This window comes from Fukomys damarensis, unplaced genomic scaffold (genome assembly GCF_012274545.1).
Source record: "Fukomys damarensis isolate Sample0158 unplaced genomic scaffold, DMR_v1.0_HiC HiC_scaffold_22, whole genome shotgun sequence".
Taxonomy (NCBI): Eukaryota; Metazoa; Chordata; class Mammalia; order Rodentia; family Bathyergidae; genus Fukomys; species Fukomys damarensis.
The window spans coordinates 70,369-88,376 of NW_022900934.1; the positions used below are offsets into that span (position 1 = coordinate 70,369).

Genomic DNA, 18,008 nt, shown 5'->3' on the forward strand with positions numbered 1-18,008 from the left:
AGAGAAGTCCTCCACCAGCAACCAAAGGGCAGGACCTGCTTTTATCTCTAGTGTAGGAGGAAGAAGTAGAAATGAATATAAGCCAAGTGTGAGGGCACGCACTTATAATTCCAGCACTATGTGAGCCTAAAGCAGGAAGATTGTAAGTTTGAGCCCAGCCTGGCTAACTTAGTGAGACCTTGCCTTAAAATTTTAAAATTTTTTTAAAAAATTTAGAGGTCTGGGGATGTAGATCAACACAAAGGCCAGAGGCCCTGGGTTCAATCCTTAGTATTAAAAAAAAAAAAAAAAAGCATATAGAGTTGGAGATGCACAGGTCACTCTGCAAGTATGCAGCTCTGTATGGGCAATGGCTCCATCCAGGCCCAGGAGCCAAGCTGACAGGCCACCATCTCTAAGTGGACTGTAACCTGAACAGGATGACTAGTACTAGAAGGGCCCTAACCCTGATTGACTGGTCACTTCAGTGGGACTGGTCCAGTAGGACTGCAGGCCTCTGAGACCCCATCAGCACCACCACATGGCTGGCTGCTACACTCTCAACCAGCTCAGCCCCACAGCACTGGTGCTTGCCACACAGCTCCAAGATGGCCTCTGGGTGGAAGCACAGGGCCAGGGCCAGAGCAGCTCTACTCACCTGAGACTGTAGCTGTACCATGGCAGCCTCCATCTCCGAGTTGGACTCATTCAGGTCTCGGATCTCCTGGTTCAGCTGTTTGATCTCCTCATCATTCTCCAACACTATCCCAGAAAAAAACCTCAGCTGGGGCTGTTGTGTGAAGCCCAGACCAGCAAATGGGCCTTACTTTCAAAGTGAAAGGGGGTCCCTGTGGTACAGAGGCCTCCCCCCTGGTCTCAGAGCTCCTGTCTTGGGCTTGGGTCCCATACCTCCCCTGGGAATTCTGATTGGAAACTGTGTGATAAAGTAGTTCATCTCCTGGCCTGGGGTCTAGTGGGAAGCATGGGTCTCCCTAGAAATGTTAACTGCTGAGATCAAAGGGGAGATGTGTCCCAAAATGCTGAGTGTCCTCACCTATGTGGGAGTAAGCCACAAGCTTCTGTGGACACACCTTGGAGCTGTGTGGTGTAGTATGAGGTGTGGCTCATGCTAATGGCCAGCAAGTCTTCAGGTCAGAGCAAACATGACTACTCAAGACAAGGCCAGATCCCACATAGGCATTGGCAGCTTCAGAACCAAGGCTAGAAGGTCTGTGGGCTCAGGGCAACAGCTGTCTCCACAACTCCTGCAAGGGTTTGGCCTCCCACCCTCTTCCCACCAGTACAGAGAAGGGCTGGTGAGTAGTAGGGACAGCCCAAAAAAGCATCCTTACCATCACTGGTCTTGAACTTTGAGCTGAGAACCTCATCCCCTGAGAGTTTTCCCTTCTTTCCTGCAAAAGTTGCTCTGGGACAACCAGACAAACTGAAAGCAGAGATTATACATCACTGACTAGGCCAGGGACACAATCCATGAGCCAGTCCTGGGTCATGCACTATGACCAGTCCAGGACCGTACACTATCACCAGTCCAGGTCATGCCATGGCCAATCCAAAGCATACCCCCTTGCACTCAGGTGACCCTGAGGGCCTCCCATGGTAGAAATGCTCCTCATAAGCTGCCTCCCCAACCTGGGGAGTGGGAAGCCATGGTCTAGGAATGGCAGGGCCAGAAGGTAACCCCTCAGAGCCCATACTGTGTGTTACAGCCATAGCTGCCCCACCAGGAGCTGGAGGGAGCCAGGCATCACTGCCTCAGGCACTGTTCCCTCTGGGCTCTGAGATCTACACACCAAGAGCTCCTGGAAGAGGCCCCTCAGCTGACCCTGAGATCCTCCAGCATGTGACCACTTGGATACAGACATTCAAGCAGACAAAATTCAAGCTTTAAAATGTGTGGATTCTAAGGCATAATTTTATTTTTGTGTAGTGACTTAAGCCACACCATGTAAAGATTGAGGCAAAGTGAGAGGTGTTCAAGAAGACCAAGAAGGGCTCTTCTGCTCACCATCCCTGGCTCCTCTATGGCTACAGCCTATGGCTATCCCAGCTCCCCAACTGACATCCCATCCCCTTTCTGCTTCTAGCAAGAGGCAGCAAATGAGATCATGGCTCCAACTATCTGCTCCTCTCTGGCAGCAAGTCAGACCTGCCCTACCCACAGTCTGTTCCCTAATCAGCTGAGGCAAGCATCTGGCCCCCTCTCAAGAGACCTCTTTGCCCCTTCCCTGCTGCCTTCCTTGGAGCCCTGACCACCATTGACCATACTAGGTAACTAATTTGTTTACAGTATCTCTTCCCACCTTCCCCCCAAAGGGCAAGGGCTGACTGCTCTTTGGTTCTCTTTTTTATATGTAGGCCTTGGTGCATGATGGACTCCCAGTAAATGCTTTCGTTAAATGAATGCATTAATTAATCTTGAGGGCAGAGGAAGGAAAAGGGAAGTGATGGTAGAGGAGGAGAGAAGAGGAAAAGAAGCAGGAAGCAGAGGAGGGAAGAGGAAGAGAGGGAAGAAGAAGAGCGAGGGGAGAAGAAAGGAGGGTCCTTTGCACCAGGCAACCTTTGCAAAGCAGGCAAGGAATTCTGCCCAACGTTCAAAGAGAACCCAAGGGCAGGGGCAAGGCATGAGGTGTGGCCAGTCTAATGCCAGCCCAGAGGGACTCAGGCTGGACAGAGAGGAGGCTGGTAAGAGCAGGCACATGATGAAAAAATGAAATACCATCTAGCACCAACAGCACCTCTGTGATCCCTCAGGTCAGTGCCCACGGTCACACTAAGCCCATGTCTGCCCCACTCCCACTCCCAGGAGCCATGTCCCAGCCCAAGGCCAGGGTCCCTACTCACTGGTAGAGATGGCAGGGCCCACAGTGACAGTTACCTCCGATGAGTGAGGAAGCTCCCATTGGCATGGCCAGAGCCGTCACAGCCCGGGGTAGGACAGGTGGGTCCCTCGCTCTTCATTGACTTCCAGGAAAAGGAAGAACCATTGAGGGAGCCCTCTTTCTGTCTCCGGGCAGCCAAAGGGCAGCCAGATGCACTTCTGTGTGAGGCATACTTGCCACTGATATGGCCAAGCCCCACGCAGCCTGGAACAGGGCACCTGGACACAGAAAGGCCAAGGTGACTTCAGGGTCACCAGGGTGGGAGGAACTGAGACCGTAACAAGCCTGACCCAGGATACTCCAGCATCACATGCAGAGATGAGTCCTGGAACCTCAGGAAAAGCCTGGCATAGGGTATCGAGGACCTCAGGATCACTTTCCTCTCCCTGGCCTTACAAGCCCTACACAGTAGGGAAGCCTGCAGATTAGAAGGAAGATGAGGACACCCTGGGCCAGGAAGCTCAGGGGCAGCAGGGCTCTGTCATTCTCTAGCCTCTGGGCTGAGGCTACATATGGTCTTGGTGCTCATGGGTGTCGCAGGAACATAGAACTCAGGTGAGAGGCTTGGCATGGACCCTTCCTGAGGCTGGCCAAGAATGGCATTTCTCTTTGTTCCAGGTGTTCAAGGAAAGGTATAGGATCATCACAGAAATGGCATAAATGCAGACTAATAAATACACCAGGCACTGTGTATAGGCCCTTCTTTGTGCTTCTGTCCTCACACCTTAAGGAGGAACCTGGGCCAGCAAGATTGGGGGACTTGGCCACCCAGATCCAATACTGACCCAAGATAAGATCTCAGTCTGCAAGCTTTCAGTCTTATCTCTCATGAAACCAACCCAAGTCACCATTTGTTACACACTCACTGTGTACTGATCACCCAGCAAACACACAAGACCCCAAGGGGCACGCACTGCTGCCCCATTTTACAGAGTGGTCTATGGTAGTGCAGAAGTTGGGGGCAGGACACCCTCAGGAGAACAGAGGGCCATCAGCAGAAGGTCCTTTGCAAGGGGTGAAGTAGGGTGGAGCCACCTCACCCAGTAGGAAGTCAGTGAGCCCCATCGCCATGCTTCTGTCTCAGAGACAGCCCTTGCAAACAGTTTCCAACCAGCTCAGCCAGACCCCTACCTCCTCTGCTGTTCACATCTCCCTCTCTTGCCTCTCTTCCCCTTCTTGTTTATCCATCCCAGCAAGACTTCAGATGGTATAGGATGTTCACTGTGCCAAGGCAAGGCCATTTCAGCCTCAGCCCAGAGCAGAAATGCTGCAGGGATGCTGTGTTAGTTTTGGGAGGCTCATCTTCACTGGCCAGCCCCTCAGATGCTTCCCAGCTACCTGAAGTGAGGGCTTGGGCTGGCAAGAGGAATCTACTGAGGCTCTAACATCACAAGATGAAATGGCCAAATGAGTGGTGGCCCTTCAGTCACTCCATGCAATTGAATCTGAGTTCTTACTCGCCTGCTTGCAAAACCCTAACCCTTCTCACCAGGAGCAACTATTTGTATTTCCTGTAATTGCATTCACGGAGAGTAGCTCAGGCATGGTTTCTCTTAAAGCCAGCACTGATGGCCAGGGATTTAGCTCAGTGGTTCTGTCACCTACCTCATAAATGTAAGGTCCCAAGTTCGAGCCCTGGTACCAAAACAAAACAAACAACAACAACAACAACAACAAGCCAGCACTGAATCTTCAGAACTGTCAGGTGATATCATGTAGACACATGCAGGAATCACTGAGCTGCCCCTCAGGTGAACCCCTCAGGTGAACTGGTGTTTTCTGGAACCAACTGTGCAGTGATGTGAGAAATGGGGCTAGGACAAAAGGGACGACAGGTAAAGTTCATAGATCAGATGCAGCATGGCTAGGACAGTGTGAGCTTCCAGGGCTCAGGGGCAGAGCAGGAGATGCATCAGCTCCTGATCCCTACACTGGAACCTTTGTCAACTTCTACGGCCAGTTATAAAATGGTGGCAACAGGGAAGTACCAGAAATGACTTAATCTCAAATGGTGCAAACATGAGACATCATAAAACACAACTCTTCCTCAGCAGCCCCTGTAAAACCACAGATTGCCCCTACTAATGGAATCCCATTCTGCCTGGCACATCTATTAAAGTTTCTGCTTCAATCTGCACTTATTTAAAGATGCTGGTCAATTATAAATATGGTTAAAGTTTGTGGCTGAGGGGAAGACCTATAAAATGGAAGTACCATGCAACCACCAGGAACATCCTGCAAACACTAGACAATTTTTTTTTTTTTGGTACTGGGGATCAAACTTGGGACCTTGTGTTTGCAAGGCAGGCAGCAGAACCAATGAGCTAAATCCCCAGCCCAATGCTGGATAGGTTTTAAAGGTCACATCTTCCACTTGATTGCAGAACTCTTGCTTGCTTGCTTTCCTGTGGGGGGGGGGGACCAGGGATCGAATTCGGGACCTTGCACTTGCGAGGCAGGCGTCAGCACCACTGAGTTAAATCCCCAACTCTCTTGCTTTCTTAAAAGCAAAGTTGACAGCACATTTGAAAGAAGAAAAGCTTTTTTCCAGTTAATTTGAAAAATGCTGATCTTGATCATAATCATTAGCAAATGCAGCACAATTCACTTACAATATCCCTGCCAGCAGGACCCTTGCTAAATCCATAAAGGCATTGCATTCATCTGATCACCAACAAATTCCTGGATTCTGAAGTGGAAATATACCTTTTGCCCATCCCAGCAATTACTCTGCAGCATTCATTATACAAGCAATTTCATATTTTGCATTGTTAATTTAACATTCATTTCTACTTTGTTGTGTATACCAGACCGAACAGCGGGGTGGGATATCCCTTTCTGAAGGATGCTGGCTAATTAGGCCCCTCCTCCATGGCCAAGTAGATGTCTGGGCACAGTTGGAGCCAAGTTACCACTCTATAGGGTAAGTGTCTAGCTTCTCTTTGCCCAACAAGGGACACAGCCAGGGAGGAAGCTGACCTCAAGGCCCTGAACCATCATTTCACTCTTCACTTGCTTGGGGACTCACCACCCACTTTGTTGGAAGTCAGCTCAGAGACTTCTGTATCCAGAGAAATCCTTCCACTTTAGTCAAATTAGCCAGTGAGTCACCCTGCTTATGCCTGTGGCACATGTGGCCCCCACATGCAGGTGGTCATTGTAGGGAACTAGTTCCCTATGGGGGAACAAGATTACAATAGTACCAAGTCCCTGTACAGCAGGTTACACACAGAGTCAGGATTCACCCATATGCACCAAAGATATACCAACCCTCACCCCACCACAGTGAAAAGAGCTGGACTCAGCACCTGACCTTTCCTGGCAGGTAAGAGCCATGCAGATTGCAGAGGCTGTAGGGCCCTTGGGGCCACCCTAAGGCAGCAGGGCATCAGTGTCCCCCAACCTTACCTCTGACCTGAGCCCACAGAAAGGTTAGCACAGATGCCCTGGCTATAATACCCAGAAACTGAAGTGCCTGGTTTGAGCACTTCTGTAAAAATGAGGATTGCCATTGAACAGTTTGGTGGTTGGCTGTGATGGAAAGGAAATCTAGAAGGAGATAGCATTGTTTTTGTTTCTGTTTTTTAATTATAACAAAGAAAAACCTCAATTCTGCAAAGCAATGAAGAAGCCAGCCTGGCCCAACGTACTTCATGAGCTCGGGGTCCTCTTTGTCATCCTTGGTGGGCGCCACCTTGAGTCCACTCTTCTTGGCACGTGGGCAGCCTGACAAGCTGGTGTGGAAAAAGAAAACAGTGCCATCTCAGTCCCAGAACAGCAGCTCCCTCACCATCACTGCTTCCTCTTCCCTCAAGTCCTGTGAACTCCAGCAGGGATAAGAGGGAGGGAGAGCAGATCCATTCATCACTCACTGGTAGTCATGTGGTGATTTAAAACAAAGTACACATACATACAGAGCCTTCAAACCAGGGCCAAAGAGTCAGGAATGGAAATTACCTCTGTGAGCCTCTAACTATGACCCTTTGTCTTTTTATCTTACAGCAAAGAGTCACCCAACCAGATTCTAGAGGCATCAACAATTCAGACTAGATGGAATGGGCTCTAGATGTCAGTGAGAGTACTGTCTCATTCAGAACTTTAAAACTTTATCTAAGACAGAGACCCCCAAGCTATCCCCTGGCTCCACATACCTCCGGTGCGAAGCGTAGTTCCCTGTTATGTGGCCAGAGCCATCACAGCCAGGCGTGGGGCACCTGCAGAGGAAAGTTGGATGAGACCAGAGCCCACAAAGATGTTTAACCCTATGAACTCAGCCCTGAGCCCTCATGAGCCTATGGTTCTCTAAACAGCCACCTTCTTTAAGCATCTCTTTGCAGAGGGACATCAGTGTTGATGCACCACAGCATGCTGCAGTTATCGCTGACTGTCTGACAGAGTCACCCCAAGGCCTCAGTACTGTCCAGTTACACCAAGAGGGTCCAGAAGGCCAAAAGGAAAGCATTCTGAGGAGCCTGGCTCTACATCAGATACTAAGCCAGGGTACTGGGATTGCCTTGCTGGGTCTACTGCATTCAGCTCAGCCTTCTATTCAGCTCTAGCCTGGATTAGCCACTCAGACTGCATCTGAGCCTTAACTTTTAAAATGAGAATGCACGACAGCATACCTAGCACCTGAGGCCACTTGGTTCTCACAGTCATGGCCAGGAGCCTACTCATATGAAGTATTCACAGTGGCTGAGAAGTGAATAGATAATCATCAAGCACCTGCTACTTGGCTGCTGCAGATCTGGGCTCTGGGTAGAGAGTGCAGAACTCACACAGCAGTGGTTTTTGTCTGGCAATAGGCACCAGCAGAGGGTAAGGAAGAGAGACACAAAGCACAGAATTCCAATTTTACACTCCAAAAATGCTTGATGAATGTATCACATAAAGTGGCAAAAATTATACTTTAATATTAGAGGCATCAGAATGTCCTTTCTTCCAAAGGTCCACTGAGGAAAACTGTGAGCCCCTGCAGGTGTTAGGATGGAGAAGAGGCTGACTCTGCTGAGGACTATCTCCCCACTGGACCTGCTGCTCCATACATTTCCCCTCATGATGAGGCAGCCTGTAGGAGCCAGGCAAGCATTTGGTGCTGGGATCTAAACATCTTACCACTCTGAGCACTACTCTATGCACCTCAGGCCCCTGGAGGACTCCTCAAATCCTGGGCCATTAAAAGAAGGGTCTAGCCTTTAGGACAGAGCATCTCCTTGTTGAAGAACAAGCTGAGCACAGTACCAAGAACTTTCCTGACATGATAGGACTGGCCTTATCTCCTGCAACCATCTCCCCAAAACTTTGGAGTTTTCTTGAAGCGTCTTCTTGGAGTATCTCAGATCCTTCATCCCTGCCCTGTCATCCATTGGATGCTCCACTGGACTGTCATTTGGTCAATTTATGGATTCTGTGTCATCATCAAGGTATCCCTGCTCTCCAGAAACCTAAGTATAGAGAGCTAAAGATGTCTGCTCCTCCTCCTTGTTGGCAGCAGCTCAGACAGAGGCTCTGGCTCCTTGTCTCAGCATCAGGAAAGCATCTGGCAGAACTCAAGTGTGGCACTGAGGATGGTGGTCTCTCAGGTTATGAATGTCACCAGTGGTGAGACACAGATACCTTGAGACACTGGTGAATCTCAGGTGAGTCTTTGACTTCCACAGGGCCAACAGGTACTCGGTCTGAAATGGGTGAGCTGACCTCTACTCCTCATTGAGACCTGATGCAATGGTTTTTCCCAAGAGTTGTGCCCAGTAGAGGACAATGTTCATGTAATCAGAAGCAGGTGTCCTCATTGTGCTTCTTCCAACCTGTGGCCCACAGGGTTGATGCCCCCCAACCCCCACTCTTGCTTCTGAGTACCTTGTCTGGACAGAAGGAAGAATCTGTGCCCAAGGGACACAGTCAGCCTTGGTGACATACTGGGTCTCCCTCTGAGCCCATCCTTTGGCTGGGGGATACCCCTGCGCTGTGTAGAGTCCTGCACACCCAGCAGTGTGCGGAGGTACCTGGACTCCCCACAGGCACAGGGAGTTGAGGAGCCCAACACAGCTCCTAAACACAGTGGCACATAGAAGATAACAAATGCCGTTGGGGCCTGCTTACAACACAGGAAATACCTCATCCAAGAGTCTCTGCATTCCACATCAAGAGAGAGGCCACCAAATAACCCTGTCTGCCCTAGTTCAGCTGTCCTGATGCCCACTCCGAAAAGAGGAGGACAGGATGCATGCAGAAAATCAGCACACCAGGCAACAAAGAGGAGCTGCCCATGACTGCCCACTGTGGCCTGAGGGAGGTGAGGAGAAGAGCTCTCCAGGGTGAGCCCCAGGGCAGAGAAGAACTGCAGAGGGAGGTGGACACGACTGGCTGCTGTCAACACCCTGCCAAGGATGAGCAGCTTTGTACACACAGGGAGACTTTTCATGGCTGTTTCTATAGATCTTTTGCGTTAAGGTTCTTCACAGACTTAGTCTTACAAGGGTGCCGACTCCACCAGCTGCATCTTCCAACTAGATCATGCTGAGTTTCTTTATCCCAGCTTTCTAGGGCCACGACCGACATGTGGCTACACCACTGGGTCTAAAATTATTTAGGCCTTTGAGTTGGAAAACCATGGGAAAAAAATCACAGAAAAGAAAGCAGAATTGGAAAATAAAATAAGGAAAAAAGAACGCAAGAAAGATGGCAAGAGAAGAAGGGGGAAGCAGGGTCTATGCAGGGCTGCAGGACCTAGTGTTCCAACCTCAGGTTTCAGAGTCAGGAGCTGAAGGGCAGCAAGGGGATGACTGAGTGTGTGAACCTGCTCACAGAAAGAGAATGGAGAGGGACAGCCTTGCTCCCGCCCTCTGTGGTGAGGACGCACAGTAACGCATTCTTCCACGGAAAGGCAGAGAAGACGCTGCCAGGGTAGGAATTGGAGACTCGGGAATTTCTTCCCTGCTGTAAACCAGCTCAGGTCCCTTGAAGCCTTCCACACTCCCCTCTTCATTGCAGAGGCACCAATGCCCTACTTCTCCCTGATCCCAAAACAGGGCCAGAAATCCTTGGCTTGGATTAGGACCCCCTAAAACAAAGGCCATGGGACTGAGAGAGCCAGGCCAGGAGGTCATAAACTGAGGAAACAAGAGTGATGCCTCCTTCCCCCACTCAGCCTTGGTGCCCAGGATGAGGTCCCTGCAGCTGAGTCATCCTTGGTGGGATCAAGGCCATTCAGTCAAAGCTCAACACAAAGTTGAGAACCAAAGGCAATGGCAGTTTCCAACTCCAGCCCCAAAAGGCAAGGCACCTGGAAACCTCGGGTGCTTGCACCTCATTTGTGTGGGGATATAGAGCACAGGGCCTGCCTACTTATGTTAGGGCCTTGGAGGCACAGAAGCAGAAAGGGGGCCAGCAAAGAGAAGTTAAGAGCATAGAGTGAGGCTGACTGGAGGGGTGCCAGGGTGGGGGCAGTGCAGCCAAGGGGTGCAGGACAAGGGAGGGCAAGGAGCTATCTGCATCATCTGTGTCCAGTTTGCATGTCAAGAGCCACACAGCCCACAGCCACTGAGCCATGGCAGGTCTTGTGAGCCACAGCCAATTCCAGGCTTTTCCCCACTCTCTAAGGCAGTGGGCAAAGCTGGTTGGACAGCCCTGTTAGGGCCCTCCAGAGAGGCTACAGGAAAAATGAGGGTTGTTCAGGAGCCTGCAGCAGTCCCTGCCTCAGCCCAAGGTGAGGAACAGATGGCAGTGCTCAGAGTAGGGGTCACAGGTGGCAGAGGAAGCAGCAGCAGCTTCACCCACACAGAATTGGCCCTTCCTTGGCCCTGCCCCTCTGCCCCATCCCAGGAAAGCAGGGCAAGCCTGGGGTGGCACCTTGGAGAAGGCCAATTTTGGTGGGAGCCTCACAGAGGAGAAAGCAAAGCAAGGGTGCTGCCCAAGAGACAGGAGGTCAGGGAGCGCAAACATACTTGAGGTCAGCAGAGTGGGCAGCCATGAGGTTTCTGAGGCTCTTGTCAGCAAGAGGGCAACCAGAGAGGCTGAAAGAGAAGAGATGGGATATGGGGTGAGCCAAGAGGGGGAGCAGAGGAGAAGAGAAGGATGACCCCCCACAAAGCACTGAGGCCAGGCCAGCAGAGCAGGGGACGAACCTGCGGTGGGAGGCATAGTTCCCGGTGATGTGGCCACTGCCGTCACAGCCGGGGGTGGGACAGCTGGACAAAGGAAAAAGAGTGTCAGAACAGGGATTTCTACACACCTGCAGGCCTGCCCCAAGACCAGCCTGCAGCCAGGCCCACTCCCAGCTCCTCCCCACCGTCATGGAGCACAAACCCTTCCTCTCAGATGGGAAGTTCTCCCACGCATCTGCACTCAAGAAGGACATGAATTGTATGTGCCTGAGGATGCTCTGGAAACTGTACGCTGTGTGTGCACGTGTGTGTGCCTGTGAACCTGAAGCTTGGGAGCTCCTTCCCTCTCCAGCTCCCAAAGCATCATAGTCTCCCCTAAGGAGGACAGCTGGGTCCCAAGGTAGGAGGAAACTAGTGGGGTTCAAGGTAGAGAGAGGAAGGATCTTCTCCCAGGAGTGAGCTCTGAGCACCAAAAACTGGGATCACCCAGACCCAGGCACAGGTGCCATTTGCAACCCCTCACAGCTCTCTGGGGAGGTGGTTGCCATCAGGGGAAGCCAAAGGTTCTGCCTGTTTCAGTTACACAAGGATCAGGTTAGGGGTAGCCTGGGGCTCAGGCTGCCAGAGGTAAGGACACAGTCAGAAGGCAATGACTCCGCGCCATCTGGTACAGCCCAGGCAGAAGGTATCCAGCCAAGCCTCTGTTATCCCTGAGGGTTCCTGGCAGGCACGCTGCTTATGACTCCATGGCCCTCATCCTGGGCTCCTCTGTCCCTCTTTGAGAGCTGGGTCAGGAGCTCCTCCTTGTTCTCAGTTGCTATTAGAGGATGGCATTAACTCCAGAACAGCATAGAGATGACAGGAAAACTGTCACCATGTGGGCTGCCTGGATGAAGGTGGTCAGGCCTGGCAGGAGATGCCCTGGACAGAAAAGATCCTATTGCCATGGGCTAGGCCCAGGCCTGCTCCTCCCTGACTGGGAGTGTGCCAGCTGCGGCGGCACTTACGTGAGCAGCTCCTTCTTTATGTCCTTGGAGAGAAACTTCAGCTTAAAGTTTGTCAGGGTGACTTCCCCAGGGTACTTCCGCTCCTCAAAGTTCTCTTCCGACACCTCCTGGTCATCTGCTTCAGAAGAAGCAAAAGAATGTGCTGCTGGCTCTGACTGCAAAAAACCAGCAGGGAGATGTTTTAACAGCTGGTAAGCGGCCTGGGCACCCAACCCAGTGGGTGAGAGAGAGGGACCCTTCAGGAGAGTGTCCACGATGCATTTCCTGGAGTCTCTCGCCTTAGGGGAGGGAGGAAAGCCTTGCTCCTCCAATGAGGAGGCACAGAAGACAACCCCCAGGCCACAGCTAGGAACTGTCCTCCTTTGTGGAAACTACCTCAAAGACAAAAGTCTATGATGCCCAGAACAAGGCTTCTGACACCCACTGTGGCCTGTGGCCACCTCCACCAAGTCACTCCACAGCACAGATGCTTGGTGCTGCCCTTTGGGACAGGGATGGCACTCAGTCATCAGCAGGCACTCTGTATGTTGCCACAGAGCTGAGTGGTAAGGATAATAACACAGCTTGTGGTAACCACAGTGACCTTGAAACCCACTGGCCTGGTCCCTACATGATGACTGGGCCATTGCAGGACTTCACAATGCAAACAACTGAACACTGGGTGTTCAGCGGGCATTTGTCCTCACATAGGCTTAGCTACAGACACTATTGAGCAAGGAAAGACTGCTCCCACAGAGATCCAGGGACCACAGGGTCAAAGTAGTCAACTTCCCACAGGAGGCTGCAGCACAGGTCAGTCCAAGGTTGGCACCTACTCTCCACAGGTCCCAGTAAGTGCTTGAGGCACCACACCTCTAGAGCTGAAGAACCTCCACTAAATAAGGCAGTGCCATGAGGACAGCCCAGTAAAATGACTTAGGTCCTCAGCAGTGGACCCAGCTAGTGGTGCGGGTACTGCTGTTGTTTGGAGGCCCATAGACACAAGGACCTAGAGTGCTCAGGGACACTAAGGAGGGGCTGCTGCCCAAAATGTGGGCCCACAGGAAGGGCTGGCAGGAGGATCTAAGAAGAAGATCAGGGTAGAGGTGGAGGCACAGGGAAGAGCTTGACCTGAAGGCATTTAGAGGGGTGGGGAGGAGGTGAATGTGGAAAGGGGAAGGGTTTTAGGTGAGCCAAGACTGCTGGCTGCAAAGTGAACCGGTAGCCACAATAGCCAAGTGCAGTAAGAGGCAGGATTCAGTAGTGGAGACCTCAGAATTGATAAGGCAGGGTCATCCTACAGGTGGCAGCTTATTCCCAGGGCAATAAGAAAGATCTGAGAGGATGTGTAAAGGCACAAGAGGGGGACCTAAGCAGTCTGGGAGTCCAGCCCTGAGCCAGGGCCAAGGAAGAGGCCCAGGACCAACCACAGGCACCAAGAAGGCACTGCTGGGAGGCTGGGAGGATATGCCCAGGTGCAGGAAGGAGGTTGTTGTTAACTTAGTCCTGGGAGCTTCTAGACCCAAGGATGAGAGCTGACAGTGAACACACTACACAGGAGGGTACCTCAGCTTCAGACAGAGCCCTTGCCTGCTGCAGAAAGGAGCTAGACTCAGCAGACCTGGGCAGCAGCAGCTTCCGGTGATGCTTCACTCCACCTAGATTCAGCCAAGGTGGCCCCTCTTCCAGAGGAAGGCCAGTGACCAGACTGTGTGACCTGATCAGTGGCCCAGTTTACCCCTCGGTAAAATGAGATGATCCTGCAGTACATGAGTGGAGGGTAAGGCCAGAAAAGAAGCTGGTCCCAGTGGAAACAAGAGTGTGGGGCAACTTGGCCCTGCCTCCCTATCCTTCTTGGCACTAGCTTTGTTCCTTCCACAAAGTCTCCTCCTGAGGAGCCTAGGGGAGGGAGAGGAAGAGGGAGCAGATATGTGTCACACACACTGCCTGGTGCCTATGTACCCTCAGAGTTGCACTCTGCTCCTTGGGACTTGTCCTCCTCTGGGAAAAGCCTGATGCTACCCACATCAGAGGGGCTCTTCATTTAAAGATGTAGATGGGATACTTGGAAAGGGACTGTTCCACACCTCTAACACCAATGCCCTGCCTAGCTCCTCTTTATCAGTTTGGTCCTGTTTTCAGTAATTCAAACCACTGACACTGCTTCCAGCCCAGGACAGGCATTTGCTTACTGTCTTAGCTCAAGACACCAAGGGGCTAAGCCCTATCTTGTTAGCAGCCATGTTCTACAGGTTGCTGGGAGGCTCACAAAACTAAGAAAACCTGGGTTTTTCCAAAATCATTCCTAGGAATCTGAAACAAGCCTCCCACCTTCCCCTTTCTTCAGAACTCCCACATTTGTGCTGGCCACCCTGTTCCAAACAGAGATGAGAAAGATCAGCTCTCTCATGACAGGTTCTATAGGAGGCAGGGCCCTGGATCCTAGTTGTCCAGAGGGTGAAAGGCTTGCATGGAAGTGCCGGACTCCAGAGGCTTTGCCAAGCTCCTCCCTCAAGGGGAAGCTGCCTAGAGAAGAAGTACAAGTCACCACAGCCCTGCAGGCAGGCACCACCACCCTCTGCTCGCCCCGTTCCTGCACTCACCTCCTCAGGCTCCTCCTCCCGCAGACGGCTGGGCTTGGTGTAGTCCAGGGGTCGGTCCCATTCATCCTGGCGGGAGGCCTGGCTGGACTGGGGTGAGGTTATGGAGCTGCTGGGGGCGCTAGTGTTGCTCTGGCGCTGAGAAACATCAGGAGACTTGATCCCAGGACTGCTGCTGCAGCTGCTGCTGCTGGGGAGAGCATTTTCCCGTTTGCGGTGTTTGTTCATGCTCAAGTCTAGTGTTCCATTTTCATCTACCTCGATGTCCACAGACTGCAGTTGCAAAAGTGAAGAAAGTATTAGAGAACCTACCTGCTTCCATGTGGGTATATTTTCATTAGATTTACAGAAAATGCAGAACATAGATTCCATGGAAGAACACAGGGTTAGCAGAGGGGAGAGGTGCCAAGAGGGAAGGCCAGTGCCACTTCCTAACTGCACAAGAAGGAGCCCAAAGTCCCTTGTACCATCAGCAGAACAAAACCAGTCCCTTGAGATGTGTGTGAGCAATGGTAAGTCTAGGTGTTCTGAGACAGAACATGTCAGTCACAACCAGGCTCAGCGGGAAGCAGTAAGAACACGGTGTGCCCCTGGCTCTCAGACTCTTTGGGAAATGCATGGGAATACAGTATGGCCTTTGGTCTCCGTCTGTAAAGCAGCACTCTCTCGGGCACCCATCCACTCTCTAGTCATCTGGGCCAGGAGGGAGAAAGACAAGAATGAACATTCCCAGCTGGACCCTCATTGCTCCTGGCAGGACCATGCCCAGTGAACTGGCAGGCCTGGCTGCAGGTTCTACACACTCATCCCTCCTTGGAGGGCTTGGGGGGACACCCACCTTGCTGGGGAGGTCCTGTGGCTTTGTGCTGAGGTTCTCAGGCATCTCCCAGCAGCGGGTAGAGAGGTTCAGGATGGCGGTGGCAGCCATGTGTGCAGCCTCGGCGTCATGTGAGTAGTCGAAGCCTGTAGAAGAGGATCAAGTGCTCCTCATAACTACTGGGTGGGGGCTGTCCCTGGGGGGAGGATGCCTTTGGGGAAGGTTTGGCTGCAAAAACGGAACAACACCAGGCTGACAAAGATTTGGTCAGAGGCAGCAGATGGTGGGGGCAGTACTGAGGTTGGAGGCACAGCTATGGCAAAGTGGTCTTTGGGCCAGGCTGTGTGCCCACTCCCTCATCCTCACACACGCCCTCCTGACATCTGCAGGAGTCAGTAAGACTCCACTCTGTACCCCTCAGGTAGAAAGCTTAGCACTGACCCTATGGACCCGACAATATCCACTAGGAGCCGCCAGTCCCAATCCCATGTGTGCACTGGGGGCTTTTTCACCTCACTTGCATTTGTAAGATTAATGAGCTTATAGTCCACAAAACTGTGAAATAATTGACAAGACAGGAAAGATTGTTCTAGATTTGCAGAAGTGATTCTTACCAGTGCAATTACCCAGGAAATGCGTTGCTAATGGTACAAACATCATTTCCAGTTAGATGATTCTAGTGCAGCAAAGCAAAAGGCTTCCTGCCAGGGTACCATCCTGCCCAGTTTGACCCTCCCCAGTGTCGGTGTGAGGAGAGGCACCCACTGCATTGGAGGAGGGGGCTCTCAGAGTCGACCCAGTCAGTGAAGTTATTCTTAAGTTTCTGAACAAACACACCCATGAAAAACCTGGGTTTAGCATCACAAATAATTATGAGACATGCAAGAGCTCAAGGTGAAATGTAAGCCCCAAAGAGGCCACTACTATGCCCAGTGAGGCCTCAGGCCTGCACACCAGTTCCCCAGCTCCTCAGAGACAGCATGAAAAGAGAGTCAATAATGATTCTTCCCAACTTACATTGGAAGGCTTTAGGTGAGGTTTCGCTGGTCTGAATCTTTGGGGCAAGCATACGTTTGCCAAAAACCTGAGCATCAAAACTTGCGTAGTCGAAGGTGACCTTGGAGAACTTCTCTAGTTCCTTGGCCAAGTTGGCCCTTGGTGTGGCAGGAGCCACACTGGGCCGGTAGCTCCCATAAGGAGGGACCTCAAGCTGCTTCACAAAGCACATGGGCCTAGGGTGTGGGCAGAGATGCAATCCGTGAGGAGAGGACCCAGAACCCATGCTATCCACCCCCAATCCATCCAAGAGACCCAACAGTCCCAGAGAGACTCCCGTACACTACCCCTCAGAACTGTCCAGAATCCCACTTCCTGGGGTAAAAGGCCCCTGGGGTAAGCCTAGGACTGATACGAGGAAGAGGTGCCAGCAAGGAAGAAGCAATAGGAAACTGAAAGAAAAAACTGTATTTCCAGGCGGGTGGCATTAGCCATTGGAGCAAGGGCCTGAGACCTCCCCAACCAGAATGTAGGAGAGCAGGTTCAGCTGTAGAGAGCAAGCTCTTGACAAGGAGCCCAACAGGAATACAGCCTAGCACAACAGCAATCCATGACAAGGCAGGATTCTCAAGGCAGAATAGCCTAGCACTCCCAGGACAGTCACAGGGTGTCTGGAGGGGACGTGCAGTGAAAGCAAAGGATGGCCTTGAGGCCAGGCTAGATGCAGCATGTTCCTCAGCCTAAGACTTGACCCTTGGCTATCATCTCCTTACAGCCAGGTGGAGGTGGCCTCTTTCCTCCAAAGGCTGCTGGAAGGGTTACCAAAGGGCATGAAAAGGCCATTGCCATCATCCAGTTCATGGAAGCTGTTGGAAGAGTTCAGGCAGAACTTTTGGAAAATGGCAGCACCGGCACAGGAGGCAGAAAGGAAGGTGAACTATAGGGGACTGAGACCACACAAGATACACGGGGGCTTCTGGACTCATGTTGATGCATACACAAACAGGCACATCAACACACACCTGTCTGCACACTCAGAATGTAGGGGAGAGGAGAGGGGGCCCTGTGAGCAACATGCTCAGTGGTTGGTGAGTCCATCACCAGCCAGAGATGAGGTATGAGCTTCTGAGGGCTCTCTGGAGCAGGTCACGGAAGGGCCAGGGTATAAAGCAGCCAAGGCAGGTGGCCAGAACCCCCTGGCCAGGGATTTGCAGGCCTGTGGGAGGAGATAGAGGGCAGTGGCTATGGGCCCTGCCCCTAAGCAGCCATGCTGTTATTTCCTACACTCTTGTAGAGCAGGCTCCAATAATCAGAGAGAGGGGGAGATGCGAATGACTTCTAGTTCTCCAAGGACAAAGAGAGTAGGATGTTCTCTGGGTGAAGTGGCAGGTGGGAACAGGTTCAGGTGGCAGCGTCCTCCCAGTCATGGTGCCCTGGGCCAGGGATTCACACCCTCTCCCACCTCATAGAGGGTTGGGTTGAAAACGAGATTCTGAAGACAGGTCATTTCAGATGGGTGACCTTGAGCACATCCCTGAGTTTCAGCCCTTATTTGTGACAACTACTTCACAGCATCACCTAGAGGCAGGCACTGAGCAGATGTGTTCTAGGGGATCTTTTGGAGG

General features: G+C 51.8%; 1 protein-coding gene across 7 annotated transcripts in view; it reads right to left on the reverse strand.

The window, feature by feature from the left end:
- Positions 1-18,008, reverse strand: part of Myt1 (myelin transcription factor 1) — a 111,417-nt gene that overhangs the window by 3,597 nt on the left and 89,812 nt on the right. For all 7 annotated transcript variants that reach the window (XM_010633417.2, XM_010633420.2, XM_033767201.1 and 4 more), the window contains 11 exons: positions 16,405-16,619; positions 15,409-15,533; positions 14,574-14,843; positions 11,992-12,146; positions 11,006-11,068; positions 10,826-10,894; positions 7,031-7,093; positions 6,530-6,613; positions 2,876-3,097; positions 1,332-1,423; positions 638-741 (listed from right to left, as the gene is read on the reverse strand). In XM_010633417.2, coding sequence (XP_010631719.1) covers positions 638-741; positions 1,332-1,423; positions 2,876-3,097; positions 6,530-6,613; positions 7,031-7,093; positions 10,826-10,894; positions 11,006-11,068; positions 11,992-12,146; positions 14,574-14,843; positions 15,409-15,533; positions 16,405-16,619 — 1,462 coding nt within the window. The remainder of the gene's footprint in view (positions 1-637; positions 742-1,331; positions 1,424-2,875; positions 3,098-6,529; positions 6,614-7,030; positions 7,094-10,825; positions 10,895-11,005; positions 11,069-11,991; positions 12,147-14,573; positions 14,844-15,408; positions 15,534-16,404; positions 16,620-18,008) is intronic.